The sequence below is a fragment of the Bombina bombina genome, chromosome 7 (assembly GCF_027579735.1).
Source record: "Bombina bombina isolate aBomBom1 chromosome 7, aBomBom1.pri, whole genome shotgun sequence".
NCBI classification, from domain to species: Eukaryota; Metazoa; Chordata; class Amphibia; order Anura; family Bombinatoridae; genus Bombina; species Bombina bombina.
Window position 1 is genome coordinate 95,133,552 of NC_069505.1, and position 16,422 is coordinate 95,149,973.

At 37.9% G+C, this 16,422-nt stretch overlaps 1 protein-coding gene across 1 annotated transcript in view; it reads left to right on the plus strand.

Annotated features, from left to right (window-relative positions):
* LOC128636253 (malignant fibrous histiocytoma-amplified sequence 1 homolog) overlaps positions 1–16,422 on the plus strand; it is a 354,012-nt gene that overhangs the window by 226,289 nt on the left and 111,301 nt on the right. The window contains exon 10 of the mRNA XM_053689290.1: positions 9,494–9,564. Coding sequence (XP_053545265.1) covers positions 9,494–9,564 — 71 coding nt within the window. The remainder of the gene's footprint in view (positions 1–9,493; positions 9,565–16,422) is intronic.

Below are 16,422 nucleotides of genomic sequence, written 5' to 3' on the forward strand. Positions count from 1 at the left end.
TATGGGGTGGGTAGGGGAATGAACTAATCCAAAAATATCTGTAATTTAGCTTCGAAATTCCAAATGTAAAATCTCCAATCAAGTAACATTCACCAAGATTAGAAGTTTTGCTATATACCGGGTGCGTAAATAACGCAAAAAAATGAGCGTTATCGCACTTTCCATAGCGCTGCCATTACAAGTTACTGAAAAACCTCTCTTGTTGTGTGGTATGGTGCAATAAGCTCCATACCGCACAAAATCCAAGGCCTGACTTGGCATGCTCGTGCACGTTTTTCCCCTTAGACATCAATGGGAAAAAAGTGTCAGAAAAAAACTAACACCTGCAATCGCGGAATGGCGATCGCCGTAACGCAACCCCAGTGATGTCTATGGGGAAAAGAAAGTTATGTAAAAACCTAACACCCTAACATAACCCCCTAGTCTAGACACCCAAAATCCGCTGCCCCCGACATCGCCAACACTAATTAAAGTTATTAACCCCTAAACCGCCACCCCCGACATCGCTACAACACTACAAAATTTTTTTACAAATTTAAATAAACCTAAGACTACGAACAATAAAAAAAATCTAACATTACCAAAACAAAACAAACGCAAAATTATGAAAAATTAAAAAACAGTAAGATTACAAAAAATAATAAACAAAATGATCCAAAATACTAAAAATTACACCTAATCTAATAGCCCTATAAAAACAAAAAAGCCCCCCAAAATAAAAACACCCCCTAACCTAACAATAAACTACCAATAGCCCTTAAAAGGGCCTTTTGTAGTGCATTGCCCTAAGTTAAACATCTCTTTTACCTAAAAACTACAGTCCCCTTATCAGTAAACCTAAGTCTAAAAAAAACTTAAGATACCCATTGCCCCTAAAGGGGCATTTGTATGGGCATTCAGCTCTTTTTCAAACAGCTCTTTTACTGCCCATCCCTAATCTTAAAAAAAAACACCCCAAAAAACAAACAAAAAAAAACCTAACAATAACCCCAGAAAATCTACTCACAGTTCCTAATGTCCGGACATCCATCTTCATAAAGGGGGCGAGAAGTCTTCATCCAGGTGGCAACATCTTCATCCATCACGGGGGCATATTATATCTTCATCCCGGTGGCACGGAGCTGTGGCGGTGAGAGATGGGAAGAACCGACGACCGCGGAGCTATCAAGCGTGGATGATCCTCTTCATGGGATTGTTCACCGCACACTGAAGCTTGAATGCAAGGTACCCCTTTTATATTGGGGTACCGTTGCATTCCTATTGGCTGAAAAATTCCAATCAGCCAATAGGATGCGAGCGGCTTAAATCCTATTGGCTGTTCAAATCAATTTTTTTTTAGATTTTTTTTATTTTTTCGTACTTTTAGGTTTATTTAAATTTGTAAAAAAAAATTTTTTCGTAGTGTTAGGTTATTTCAATCTTGTAAGTTTAGTTTTTTTTAATTGTAGTTTATTTTATTTTATTAAAATAGTTATGTTAGGTTTATTTATAGTTTAATATTATTATTTTTTTATTTCACAGGTAAGCTTTTATTTATTTTCAGATAGTTATATTGTAATTTTAATTTAAATTTAGGGGGTTTTAGGTTTAGGGGTTAATAGTTTAATTTAGTGTTTTGCGATGTGGGGGGCTGACGGTTTAGGGGTTATTAGGTTTAGGTTAGTAGTTGCGATGTGAAGGTCGGCAGTTAAGGAGTTAATACATTTATTTTCATAGTAACAATGTGGGGGGGTTGGCAGTTTAGGGGTTAATAGGTTTAGTTTATTAGTTGCGATGTGGGGGACGGCAGTTTAGGGGTTAATAGGTTTATTATAGTAGTAGCAATGTGGGGCCAGCGGTTTAGGGGTTAATAGCTTTATATAGTGTTGGCTATGTGGATGGACAGGGGATTAGGGGTTAATAAGTTTAATATAGTATTTGCAATGCGGGAAGGTGGTGGTTTAGGGGTTAATAGGTAGTTTATGGGATAGTGTACTTTGTAACATTTTAGTTATGAGTTTTGTAAAACATTTTTGTTCCGCAAAATCCGTAACTACTGGTCTCAGATCACAGTATGGATCAGGGCCGTATAGGCTATAACGCAAGCATTTTAGCCGGACCGCACAACCTGTAATACAGCGGTATGATAAACCCGCACTCAAACGTCATTTTTTGAGCGCAGAATGGATAGTTGCGTTACAGGCTAAAACGTTTGCGTTATAGCTATACCGCAATGGCCAACTTTTCAGCAGTATAGCGGTACCTCACCATACCGCAAAACTTGTAATCTTGGTGATAGTGTATTATTTTATTATGTGATTAGATTTAATTATCTGGGTTGGGGAGATTAATCTCTGATATTTATGTTTTGTTGCAATTGCATTTTCCAGATTTTTTATTCTAAAAACTCTTTATGTGTGTACGCATTTGTGATGAAAAAATAAATATATCATCAGTTAATCAGAGAAGTGGTATTAGCAGCTTCAAAGTAGGATTATCCTCTGCAAGAAATCCTTTTAGTTAATATGTAGAATAAAGAAGATGCGTTACACAGCAAACCAAATTCAGTAGGATATAGGAAAAAAAAATATTTATATTTTTAAAAAGTTTATCCTCATATGAGTATAGATATAACACAGATTAAAAACAATATATGTAACAAAAATATAAATAAAACAAATGTTAGATAAAGATACAATGTTAAATGAAGATAGTGTTATATAAAAATAAAACAATGATACAATATGAACCACCGGTGGTTAACAGATAAGATGCATAGTTAATTTAGGATCGATCACAATTCTTTTATTAAGAGGCTCAAAAAAAACAATGCTGCCTTCAAGGACTCTTATTCATAAAAACTGGAGTCTCCTTAGGCAGACCTGCTCAAACTTGCTGTGTTTCCGACTCTAAGCTTCCTTCTGCTTTAGGTTAAAACGCCTAGATGAACCTCCACCAGTCAGTGAAATTCAGAGCGCTCTGATTAACATACAGTTTTTTTTTATATCTTCACAAAAGAGTCTACATACGATCCAAGATTTGAAACTAACGCCAAAAAAACTGCTCCCGATTGGCTTATTCACTACATGTGACTGCCGAAAGCGGAAGGAAGCTTAGAGTCGGAGACGCAGCAAGTTTGAGCAGGTCAATAGGATTTTTTCACCTTTAATTCCGATTGGCTGATAGAATTCTATCAGCCAATCGGAATTAAAGGGACACCATCTTGGATGACGTCATTTAAAGGAACCTTCATTCGTCTTTAGTCGTCGGATGTCTTGAAGATGGACCCGTTCTGCCAGCTTGGATGAAGACTTCTCCCGGCTACGTTCAGGACTTCTTGCCGTTTCGCTGAGAACTTCTCCCGGCTTTGTTTAGGATGGAGGTCCGGTCTTCAAAACTGTAAGTGGATCTTCGGAGGTTAGTGTTAGGTTTTTTGTAAGGGTTTATTGGGTGGGTTTTATTTTTAGATTAGGGTTTGGGCAGTAAAAGAGCTAAATGCCCTTTTAAGGGCTATGCCCATCCAAATGCCCTTTTCAGGGCAATGGGGAGCTTAGGTTTTTTTAGTTAGGATTTTATTTGGGGGGTTGGTTGTGTGAGTGGTGGGTTTTACTTTTGGGGGGGTTGTTTGTATTTTTTTTTTACAGGTAAAAGAGCTGATTTCTTTGGGGCAATGCCCCGCAAAAGGCCCTTTAAAGGGCTATTGGTAGTTTAGTTTAGGCTAGGGTTTTTATTTTTATTTTGGAGGGGCTTTTTCATTTTGATAGGGCTATTAGATTAGGTTTAATTAGTTTAAATATCTGATAATTTGTTTTTTATTTTGTGTAACTTAGTGTGTTTTTTTGTAATTTAGGTAATTGTATTTAATTAATGTAATTAATATAATTGTAGTGTAATGTTAGGTGTTAGTGTAACTCAGCTTAGGTTTTATTTTACAGGTAAATTTGTATTTATTTTAACTAGGTAGTTAGTAAATAGTTAATAACTATTTACTAACTATTCTACCTAGTTAAAATAAATACAAATTGCCTGTAAAATAAAAATAAACCCTAAGCTAGCTACAATGTAACTATTAGTTATATTGTAGCTAGCTTAGGGTTTATTTTACAGGTAAGTATTTAGTTTTAAATAGGAATTATTTAGGTAATAATTGTAAGTTTTATTTAGATTTATTTTAATTATATTTAAGTTAGGGGGTGTTAGGGTTAGACTTAGGTTTAGGGGTAAATAAATTTAATATAGTGGCGGCGACGTTGGGGGTGGCAGATTAGGGGTTAATAAATGTAGGTAGGTGGCGACGATGTTAGGGGCGGCAGATTAGGGGTTAATAATATTTAACTAGTGTTTGCGATGCGGGAGTGCAGCGGTTTAGGGGTTAATATGTTTATTATAGTGGCAGCGATGTCCAGAGCGACAGATTAGGGGTTAATAATTTTATTTCAGTGTTTGTGTTGCGGGAGGGCCTTGAGAGTATTGTGTAGTGGCACAATTACACTTTATTTAGTCATAAGACTTCCACAGGTGTCACGGGGACCAGTCATTTGCCTACTTATGTCGTTGTTAATTTACTTCTATTCCATATAATCTGCTGATTTGTTTCAGCACTGGTTTGGCTTTCTACAGGATCTCTGCTTATGTGCAGTATCTGGGTGCCTATGGGTAAGTAAATTATTTTGTTTATAGGGCACTCTTTAAGGCTATTAGACTATATTATTGTATTTATTATACTGTTATAGCCTGGGGACAGTGTTTTTAATGTTTATTTGTTAATGTGGCTCCTTTCATTTTTATAAGGTTATATCCCTTTAATTTTTATATACGCCCTTTTAATTTGTTTGTAGCGCACATTGTTTTTTTTTGCGTGCATCGGGATTGCACATGCCAGCGTATCAGTTTTGCACATGTCGGCCTGATTGGGATAGTGCACATCAGCTGTTTTGGATAATGCAAGTTGGATGTTAAGGATATCACGTCGATTTTTAGACATGTTATTGTTCATTTTTTTCCTTAAGCTTTTCATGTGCTTCTCATTTTCTGTTTGGGTGCACTTTTGAAGTGGATTCTTAGTACGCTTTGTTTTTGCGAGTGTTATTTCATTTTTTTTATGTCGATTTAGCTCTCCTTGGCCTGCATGTATTTATTTATTGCTTCTGCCTGAAGGGGGTAAGTTTTTCGCTTACTTTAAGAGCTCTATGAAAGGGGATATAGCCTTTTTACTTGTGCATTCTATCTGTTCATAGTTTCCATTATCATGGAGCCTTTTATTTCTTTCCTTAAATCCTCTTTAGAAACCAGGTCCTATATACACTTTACTACTAATGTTAAGTGTGTATATCGTTAATTTGCTGAGGTTTTTCCTCCTGTTTAATTATGCAATGCCTGTTTTATTGTGTTCATGTATTTTTAACCAGTCTTATGCTGCACTTACTTCTAAAGGTATTTTTCCGCCTTCTGTTTGTTCTTTGCAGTGTAGTTCTACAGATTTTTCACCAGAATTAAGGAATTTTATTCATTCTACTGTGTCCAAAATGCTGGTGGCTATGCCCCCTTCAAATAAGAAAAGGTCAGTTTGATTTTCCATCTACTAGCTCTAAGGCTATTTTTGATCCTCGTTCTGCTGGTTTGTCTTCTGAGGGTGAAATTGTTTCAGATGATCAGGAATCTGGTTCTGATGATGATGTAGAATCATCCTCTTTGTTCACTTTTAAAGGTTTTAAATACTTTAGGGTTTCAGGATCATAAGGTTTCTGAGGACAAGTCTGTTCTATACTAAGGTTTGATTTTTAAGCCTGCTGTTAAAATCCCTGAGGTTTTCCCTTCCCTGTCTCCGAGATTAGTTTCTAAGAAATGGTCTAAGCCAGGTAGCACTTTTAATCCTTCTTGTAGGTTTATAGATGTATCCTTTGCTTGCTTTTTATGTTGTGCTTTGGGAATTTGTTCCTAAGGTGGATGGGGTTATTTTTACGTTGATTAAACATTCTATCATTCTTTTGGAGTCTATACATAGGAGGACTTTTCTATATACAGGTTTTCCTTTTAGGCCAGGAATTTAGTGTCTGCTGTATAAGAGATAAACCTCCTATTTCGTCCTTATGTTATCTAGCATGTTTGGGAGAAATACCGGTCACGGTCGCGTTTATTAACATAAACTCCTTAATCACTGCTAATATGCCAATATTAGGCAACTTTTTAATAAACTCTTTAATAAATAACCTTAAAACTTGTAACAAGGTCATTAACTGTGGCGGCATCTAATCCTAACTTAACCCCAACTGCCAGATGGCCAGGGCCCCTTTCGGTGTCTGCAGCGTGGCATGGATTGCTTGCGCTCAATGGCAGAGAGAGAGTTCTAATTTGTAGAGGTCTTAAGCCTATGATTCGTAGGGGGAAGTAACCCCTAGGTCGGCACCTATTGGGCATCGCCTCCCCATCTTAGGGCATCACTCTTCTCTCTCCCTGCTCACTCTCAAGGCCCTGACCGACTGCCAGCTAGGGTATAAACTACCAGCCTAGTAAGGCAACCTCCTCTGACGAGTTGTGCAACACGCAAGAAACAGGTGGAAGGCTACATTAAAGCCTGGGCTTACAGGGCTAGCTCACCTGAACCTACCCAAGCCAGGGTTACTAAACCCTTCCAGTTACCACCTTATTGCCCCCACTTCTTCTTCCAGGGACAGGCGGGCAGGGAAAGCTCCCTTGAAGTCTGGATACAGGAACAAAGTGGAAAGATCCACTGCAGCAATAACCAATAAAGGTAAGCAGAGACATCCGTCCCCAAACTTGCAACAATGTAACAAACACCTAGAACACTCCAGACTTCAAGTCAGTTATCTCTTGATTTTGTTATAGGCCCACTAGAGGGCCCTCCACTGCCATTTGGTTTGATAGTTTTTCTCAGCAGTTTTTGGATGATTGTGCTAGTAAAGATTTTCTACATCTTTTGGGTTTGGTTTAATCTGCTAATGCTTTTATTTTGTGATGATTTTATTATCAATATTAAGCATAATGCTAAGAATATGTATTTAGCAGTTCTTGCCAGAAGGCCTTCATAGTTAGTCCTGGTCTGCAGAAGTTTTTTTCTAGTCCAGACTTTTATCTCTTTCTTTTTAGGAAATATGTTGCTTGCTTCTGGTTTAGATTCTATTATTTTTTCTGTGACTGGAATGTAGGATTTTTTTTCTCCCTCAATTTAAGAAGTCTGGATATTTAAAGGGACATTCCAGTCAAAATATAAATGCACATAGATGAATTACACTCTGAATTGAAACATATTTGCAATATACATGTATTAGCAAAAATGCTTCTAGTAAAGGTTATCATTATTTTAGTGTTAGCATTTTTCTCAGCACGTGCATGTGAAGCATAACAATATATTCTCGGCTCACCATTATTTTAAATACTGTAGTTTACTGGACTCATCGTGTCATTAGAAAGAAAACAAAATTTATGCTTACCTGATAAATTTCTTTCTTTCTTGGCACGATGAGTCCACGGCCCGCCCCGTTCTTTTTGGACAGGGTTTGTTGGTAGGTTATAAACTTCAGACACCTCTGCACCTTGTTGCTTCCTTTCTCTCCTTTGCTTCGGTCGCATGACTGGAGTTGGAGGGAAGGGAGGCGATATTTAACAGCTTTGCTGTGGTGCTCTTTGACGCCTCCTGCTGGGCAGGAGTGATATTCCCAATAGTAATTAGATGATCTGTGGACTCATCGTGTCAAGAAATAAATAAATTTATCGGGTAAGCATGAATTTTGTTTTTGTGGCAGTCGTTAAAATCCCTATAGCGCTCAAAACTCGTAATCTAGCTGAGTGATAATTATATACAAATAATATTCTTCATAGGATTCTAGCAGACATGAAATTAATGGTCATTACATTGCCGAGACCCTTTTTCTTATAGGCACTTGTTAAAAATGAGACATTTCAGTTCCTTGTTGTATTTTTGAAACGGGATCTGGAATCAGTGGAGAAGATCACCTCACCACTGTATCAATTAAATAAAATTAGTAAACAAAGGTCACTTTATTAGATCCGGACAAAATAGCACAAACACACAAAGGGCATCAACCAGGGAATGTCAAGCACATTTCTTACCCCCTGGGTACTTAATTATGAAAGATTATTCTGATAAAAATAAATCCTGGTGATAAATGAATGCAGCATTGTGAATTCAGAAGGGATTAATGGGTGGTTTTGACATCTTCTTTGGAGAGCTGACAACGTTTAAGAATGGATGTTGTTTCTAAACAATGACCTAAAACCCAAATATGTTCTTTCACAATTCAGACAGAGAGGCCCATTTATAAAGCTCCGTATGGAACTTGAGGGCCCGTGTTTCTGGCGAGTCTTCAGGCTCACCAGAAACAGCAGTTATGAAGCAGGGGTCGAAAGACTGTTGCTCAATAACCTGTCCACCTGCTCTGAGCAGACGGACAGACATTGCCACAATTCAACCCGATCGAGTATGATCAGGTTGATTGACACCTCCCTGCTGGCGACCGATTGGCCGCGAGTCTGCAGGGGGCGGCGTTGCACCAGCAGCTCTTGTGAGCTGCTGGTGCAATGCTGAATACGGAGAGCGTATTGCTCTCCGCATTCAGCGAGGTCTTGCGGACCTGATCCGCACTTTGATACATAGGCCTTAGAGCATGTAGTTTTAAAAACCTTTCTATATTACTTCTATTTTCAACATTTGTTTGTTCTCTTGGTATCCTTTGGTGAAAAGCAGGGAGATAAAACTAGTGTGTATACATGCCTGGAACACTTTATGGCAGCAGTTTTGCAATGCACTAGACAGCAGCACTATTTCCAGTAATGTAGTGCTCCAGACATCTACCTATGTATCTCTTCAACAAATATTACCATGAGAATGAAGCAAATTTGATAATAGAAGTAAATTGGAAACTTTTCACAAATGGTATGTTCTGTCTAAGTCACAAGAGAGGCATTTTGGTTTAATGTGCCTTTAAGGAACATGTTAAAGTAATATTTAATTCTTCATGCCCTTGATGTGCTATCATCAGAAATTAAAATAAAGTTAACTGACAATGATCAGGTTGGACACTAAAGCAAATGTAAAAGTAAAAGGCAATTTAATATTTGGTCACTCTGAATGTTAAGCTTCCAAAAGAAGAATAGTCAGTGCATTTCTCTGTAATCAACAAAGCAGGCTGGGAAAGTTGTATTTAATAAAATAGTTAAAAACCAAGTTTTGAGGTCACTTATGCAATATACAAATCTGCTTTCTCTGTTTCAATCAGACCCCCCCCCCACCATTTTTTTAAATCATCCATGGTTTGATATATAAAAAAAACACAGTCACTGTTTTTTTTATTTCCACAGGTTGCCGCTTAATCTGTCAAATCCATTTGAAGAATGTCATGATATTCCTTGGTTTTAATTTTTTTTTTCTGAAAAATTTGAGAGGGGGGGGGGGGGGCTATTGCATTTGGTGAATACTGTAAAGTAAATGACAAAGAAAAGGAAAAAAACACAAATACATTTTTTTTTCTTACAGGATTAAGGAAGACTTCAAAACCTGTGAAACCTGCTGTTTTACAATCAACACTGAGCTACTTTTACCAAAAGGTAAAGTTATCATCATATAAATTACCTCTTTATCTAATAGTTCACTATCTGACACTATATACCAGGGGCCCCATCCGATATGCAGCGTCGCCCACAGAAGCCGGTGACGCCAGATTTTGCGCGGGTTTGGTATCATATATACGGCGTAACATAGAAGTTATGCTCGTATATTTCTGCCTTCGCCCGTAGTTTTTTGGCCCATAGACTGATATAGAAAACACGCGCAATTTGGTATCCAATATACAGTGTAAGGACTTACATGGTGAAAATGGAGAAATCTTACTCCATTTTCACCTCGCCACAAAATGCAGGCGTAGCAAGCCTTGCGCTGAGTATTGGAGCCCTGTAACTCCCTATGCCTGCAAAATAAATCCTAACACCTAACGCATGCGCAATGTCTATCTACCTGTCAACCGCAATCCCCACCGCAATACCTAATAAAGTGTTTATCCCCTAAACCGCCGCTCCCGGACCCCACTGCCACCTACATTAAATGTATTACCCCCTAATCTGACCCCCCTACACCGCCGCCACCTATATTAAATTTATTAACCCCTAATCTGATCCCCCTACACCGCCGCCACCTATATTAAATATATTAACCCCTAATCTGATTCCCCTACACCGCCGCCACCTATATTAAATATATTAACCCCTAATCTGATCCCCCTACACCGCCGCCACCCATATTAAATATATTAACCCCTAATCTGATCCCCCTACACTGCCGCCACCTATATTAAATATATTAAAGTGTAATATTGGGATAGGGAGGCTAGTAAGGCCTAGGAATTATATCTTTACCTTGAGCTATAAGGCGATGTCCAGGTGAATAAAACCTTTTATGAAGGAAAAAATGTGTGATATGCAGGCCCTTAAAATAATTATGTATTTATATTGGTAAGGAAGATTCTATAGCAACCGCAATTAGATTGCTATCTACAATAGACAGGGATTTCAGCACATCTTTTTAAATAAACTGCTTGACCAAATGCCCAGCTCCGCTTAATAGCGGTAAGTGAAGACTGCTTCCATTCACCACACACCTGTATGCCATTCAGAGAATGTATCTAATAAGCAGGTTAATATAATTAGAACTCATGAACCAAAGAAATAGGGAAGCGTTGGTTGAGAGATGTCTAGGCACAGATCCAGCTGTACAAATTTATTATGTATAATCACATGAAACAGCACAATTAAATACTCCAACTGTGAGCTAGCTGTACTGACAACTCCTCCACTAGCGGGTGGTTACGTACAAGACGTAAAATCAGCCACCATAGTGAGCCTTGAGGATCTATGTCAGTATGTAGCCTGTCAAAAGCATGAACAAAATCACATAAACAATAAATCCATATGTTAAGGGAACATCTCCTAGTATTGTGCACAATACTTTATCAACCACCAATCAATAGGTTAGTTCCAATCCTTAAAATACGAAGCAGTATAGACTGTAGGGGGTAATACAACAACTCCAGTAACAGTGGGCACCACCAATATAGTTAAAGGTATCAGGCGTCATGTTATAATAAATCTGGATCTATGTGTATACAACCCAAATTACAGGCTGATTGGATGCTTAAACATAAGGATATAAATATGTAGACATTGGTTATATTATACCAGGCTATCAAAGGCAAGTAAGGGCTATGGGGGTAAGGATTAACAACTCCAGTATTCAGCGGGCACCACCAATATAAGAAAAGGTAACAGGTGTCATGAATGTTAATTTTCTGGATCTATGTTAAAGCTCCCCCAAAGCCGTTCAATATATCTGTCACAGTAGGATAGCAAATGCACAAAACGGTTTCATATAAGTAAATAATCAAGCGGTGTATATGTAACTCCCACAAACAGTTTTTAAATTGTCCCACAAATTAAATCCGTGTGTATACACAGTACATCCAGACACCTTCCGGTATATGAAGAGTAGCGGACTTAGATGTCAAAGTTTAAGCATTGATCCGCTTTTGCCCTGAGGAAACCCCTGTGATTACTGGCAGTCACGTGGGGGGTGAAACACGCGTCGGCAGTGACGTGGGAAGTGGAGGTGGACGTGTCTGAAGGACAGACCGCTGTAGCGTCCACGCTGTTCTAAATCTAGGATAACGGAGAACGAAGCAAGCTGATTCAGCCCACATTGAAACAAGGCTGGGATATCTAATCACTTAAAGCCAAACATACGGTTGTATTACAAGTTCAATGCTTAAACTTTGACATCTAAGTCCGCTACTCTTCATATACCGGAAGGTGTCTGGATGTACTGGGTATACACACAGATTTAATTTGTGGGACAATTTAAAAACTGTTTGTGGGAGTTACATATACACCGCTTGATTATTTACTTGTATGAAACCGTTTTGTGCATTTGCTATCCTACTGTGACAGATATATTGAACGGCTTTGGGGGAGCTTTAATTAAATCTGTGTATACACAGTACATCCAGACACCTTCCGGTATATGAAGAGTAGCGGACTTAGATGTCAAAGTTTAAGCATTGAACTTGTAATACAACCGTATGTTTGGCTTTAAGTGATTAGATATCCCAGCCTTGTTTCAATGTGGGCTGAATCAGCTTGCTTCGTTCTCCGTTATCCTAGATTTAGAACAGCGTGGACGCTACAGCGGTCTGTCCTTCAGACACGTCCACCTCCACTTCCCACGTCACTGCCGACGCGCGTTTCACCCCCCACGTGACTGCCAGTAATCACAGGGGTTTCCTCAGGGCAAAAGCGGATCAATGCTTAAACTTTGATATCTAAGTCCGCTACTCTTCATATACCGGAAGGTGTCTGGATGTACTGTGTATACACACGGATTTAATTTGTGGGACAATTTAAAAACTGTTTGTGGGAGTTACATATACACCGCTTGATTATTTACTTATATGAAACCGTTTTGTGCATTTGCTATCCTACTGTGACAGATATATTGAACGGCTTTGGGGGAGCTTTAACATAGATCCAGAAAATTAACATTCATGACACCTGTTACCTTTTCTTATATTGGTGGTGCCCGCTGAATACTGGAGTTGTTAATCCTTACCCCCATAGCCCTTACTTGCCTTTGATAGCCTGGTATAATATAACCAATGTCTACATATTTATATCCTTATGTTTAAGCATCCAATCAGCCTGTAATTTGGGTTGTATACACATAGATCCAGATTTATTATAACATGACGCCTGATACCTTTAACTATATTGGTGGTGCCCGCTGTTACTGGAGTTGTTGTATTACCCCCTACAGTCTATACTGCTTCGTATTTTAAGGATTGGAACTAACCTATTGATTGGTGGTTGATAAAGTATTGTGCACAATACTAGGAGATGTTCCCTTAACATATGGATTTATTGTTTATGTGATTTTGTTCATGCTTTTGACAGGCTACATACTGACATAGATCCTCAAGGCTCACTATGGTGGCTGATTTTACGTCTTGTACGTAACCACCCGCTAGTGGAGGAGTTGTCAGTACAGCTAGCTCACAGTTGGAGTATTTAATTGTGCTGTTTCATGTGATTATACATAATAAATTTGTACAGCTGAATCTGTGCCTAGACATCTCTCAACCAACGCTTCCCTATTTCTTTGGTTCATAAATTCTAATTATATTAACCTGCTTATTAGATACATTCTCTGAATGGCATACAGGTGTGTGGTGAATGGAAGCAGTCTTCACTTACCGCTATTAAGCGGAGCTGGGCATTTGGTCAAGCAGTTTATTTAAAAAGATGTGCTGAAATCCCTGTCTATTGTAGATAGCAATCTAATTGCGGTTGCTATAGAATCTTCCTTACCAATATAAATACATTAAATATATTAACCCCTAATATGATCCCTCTACACCGCCGCCACCTATATTAAATATATTAACCCCTAATCTGATCCCCCTACGCCGCCGCCACCTATATTAAATATATTAACTCCTAATCTGATCCCCCTACATCGCCGCCACCTATATTAAATATATTAACCCCTAATCTGATCCCCCTACACCGCCGCCACCTATATTAAATATATTAACCCCTAATCTGCTAAATTTAGTTTAGGGTAGGGAAATTTTATTATTTTGGGGGGCTTTTTTATTTTATTATGAGGCTTAGATTAGGTGTAATTAGCTTAACATTCTTGTAATATTTTTTAATTTTTTGTAATTTAGTGTTTGTTTGTTTTTATAATATAGTTTAGTTTATTTAATTGTATTTTAGTTTAGATAATTGTAGTTTATTTAAATTTATTGATAGTGTAGTGTTAGGTGTATTTGTAACAGGTTAGGATTTATTTTACAGGTAATTTAGTAATTATTTTAACTAGGTAGCTATTAAATAGTTATTAACTATTTAATAGCTATTGTACCTAATTAAAATAAATACAAAGTTACCTGTAAAATAAATATAAATCCCTAAAATAGTTACAATGTAATTATTAATTATATTGCAGCTATCTTAGGTTTTATTTTATAGGTAAGTATTTAGTTTTAAATAGGAATAATTTAGTTAATAATATTAATATTATTTAGATTTATTTAAATAATAATTAAATTAGGGGGGTGTTAGGGTTAGACTTAGGTCTAGGGTGTAATATATTTTATGTAGGTGGCGGCGGTGTAGGGGGGTCAGATTAGGTGTTAATAAATTTAATATAGGTGGCGGCGGTGTAGGGGGTCAGATTAGGGTGTAATATATTTAATGTAGGTGGCGGCGGTGTAGGGGGTCAGATTAGGGGGTAATACATATAATATAGGTGGCGGCGGGGTCCGGGAGCAGCGGTTTAGGGGTTAATACTAGGATAGATTTATTGCGGTTTGGGATATGGCGGTTTAGGGGTTAATAATTAGGCTTATTGCGTTGTGGGGGGTTGTCGGTCTAGGGGTTAATACATTTATTGTTAGGAGTGAGAGGGGGGATTGCGGATAGAGGGGTATACGTGTCAGGCTATTTTTGGGAGGCGTGTTAGACAGTTACGGGAGATTTTATATTTTAGTAAGTTTTTGTAGGTGCAGGCAGTTTATAAAGTGCCGTAAGTCACTGGCGACTCCAGAAATTTGTAGTTACGCTTATTTCTGGACATCGCTAGTTTGTCCGACTTACGGCACTTTAGCAACTGCCGGCGGGGTATATTGGATACCCCGATGTGCGAGGTGAAACTACGGGCGGTGCGGGCTCCCTCGCTTGTGCCGAAAAGTATGCCGTATATCGGATCGCGCCCCTGGTCTATTTTTACAATCAACGTGACAAAGCATAATTGAGCTAGTCTGCTAAGTCAGTACAGGTGGCCCTCGGTTTACAACGGTTCAATTTGCACCGTTTCAGAATAACAACATTTTTAATCAAAGCAGTGCATTGATTAAAATAGCCAGTAGGTGAAGCTGTCCGCTTGTTTAGAAGCAAAGATATGCAAGCCAAGCAAGCTGAAATTAATCAATTTAAACAGACCTGAGCTATCGAGCAGCTTGCAAAGGAACAAGATCTTATGGTCTATAAATCAGTCCAGATTGGAATGCATAAAAAGAACTGTTTGCAGAAAAATGCAAGTAAAGTCTGTGTTGTGTGATTATTTTATTAGGTTTATAATGCTGTTTAGCAAATGGTTTTTGTTCATTTAACTTAAAATAATCACAACACAGAATACATAATTAAACTAAGTTAAATGAACAAAAACATTTGCTAGAAAGCATTATAAACCTAATAAAATAATCACACAACACAGAATATATAATTAAACTATTAGGTTTATACTGCTGTTTAGCATTTAAAGTCTTCATTTCAAAGCTTTAAAAATAATGTATTAGGTGTTACTTATGACAATTTTGAGAGGGGCCTGGAACCTAACTCCCTCACTTCCCATTGACTTACATTATAAACTGGGTTTCAATTTACAACGGTTTCGATTTACAACCATTCCTTCTGGAACCTAACCCCGGCGTAAACTGAGGGCTACCTGTACATCCTGTCTGTGGTATAGCAAATAATTATTCATTTTAAAAGTATAGAGAAAAATAGAGCATTGAAAAGGGGAAAATCTTATATTACAATCTGCATTGCATTATGCTTAAAGGGATAGTAAAGTCAGAAGTAAACTTAAATGATTCAGACAGAGCACCTATTTTTTTTAAAAAAAACAACAAAACAATTTTACTTCTATTTTGTCTCGTTCTACTGGTATCCTTTGTTTAAAAGGATACTTAAGTAGGCTCTGGATCAAGTAAAGCATTACTGGGAGCTTGCTGCTTGGTGACTGCACATATATGCCTCTTACCATTGGTTCATCCTATGTGCTCAACTAGCTCCCAGTAGTGCATTGTTGCTCCTTCAGCAAAGGATACCAAGTGAATGAAGCAAAATAATAACAGAAGTCAATTTGAAATGTATTTAAAATTGGATGTTCTATACGTATCGCAAAAGAAAATATTTGTTTTTTATGTCCCTTTATTCTGTGTGCTGGTTAACCATTATGCACTTATATGCACTCACATGTGGTAGTGGATGATGTAGCATTCTATCCAATGAGGAATTTGGTCCAGAAGGGTTAAACTTTGGTGATTTTTTAAATTATGTTTAAAAAGGTATTTGGTACATAACAATCAGCATTGATTTTGTTGAATGAAGGAATGAATGGAGATGATAGCATTGCTCTGCATAAGACATATTTATGTATAAGCTTAATAGGCATGTGCCTTGGCGCTTCACACTCTTAGGGCCTGGGTACAATTTGGGCAGCAGAGCTTTGGGGTTCTTCCTTGCCACCCCTGGCCTCACAACAGGTCAGGAAGAAGCCCATGTTCTGATCACCTGTAAGTGCCTCTCTGTGCTGTGCAAATTCATTGTTGTATAATGCTAATATTAAGCATGACA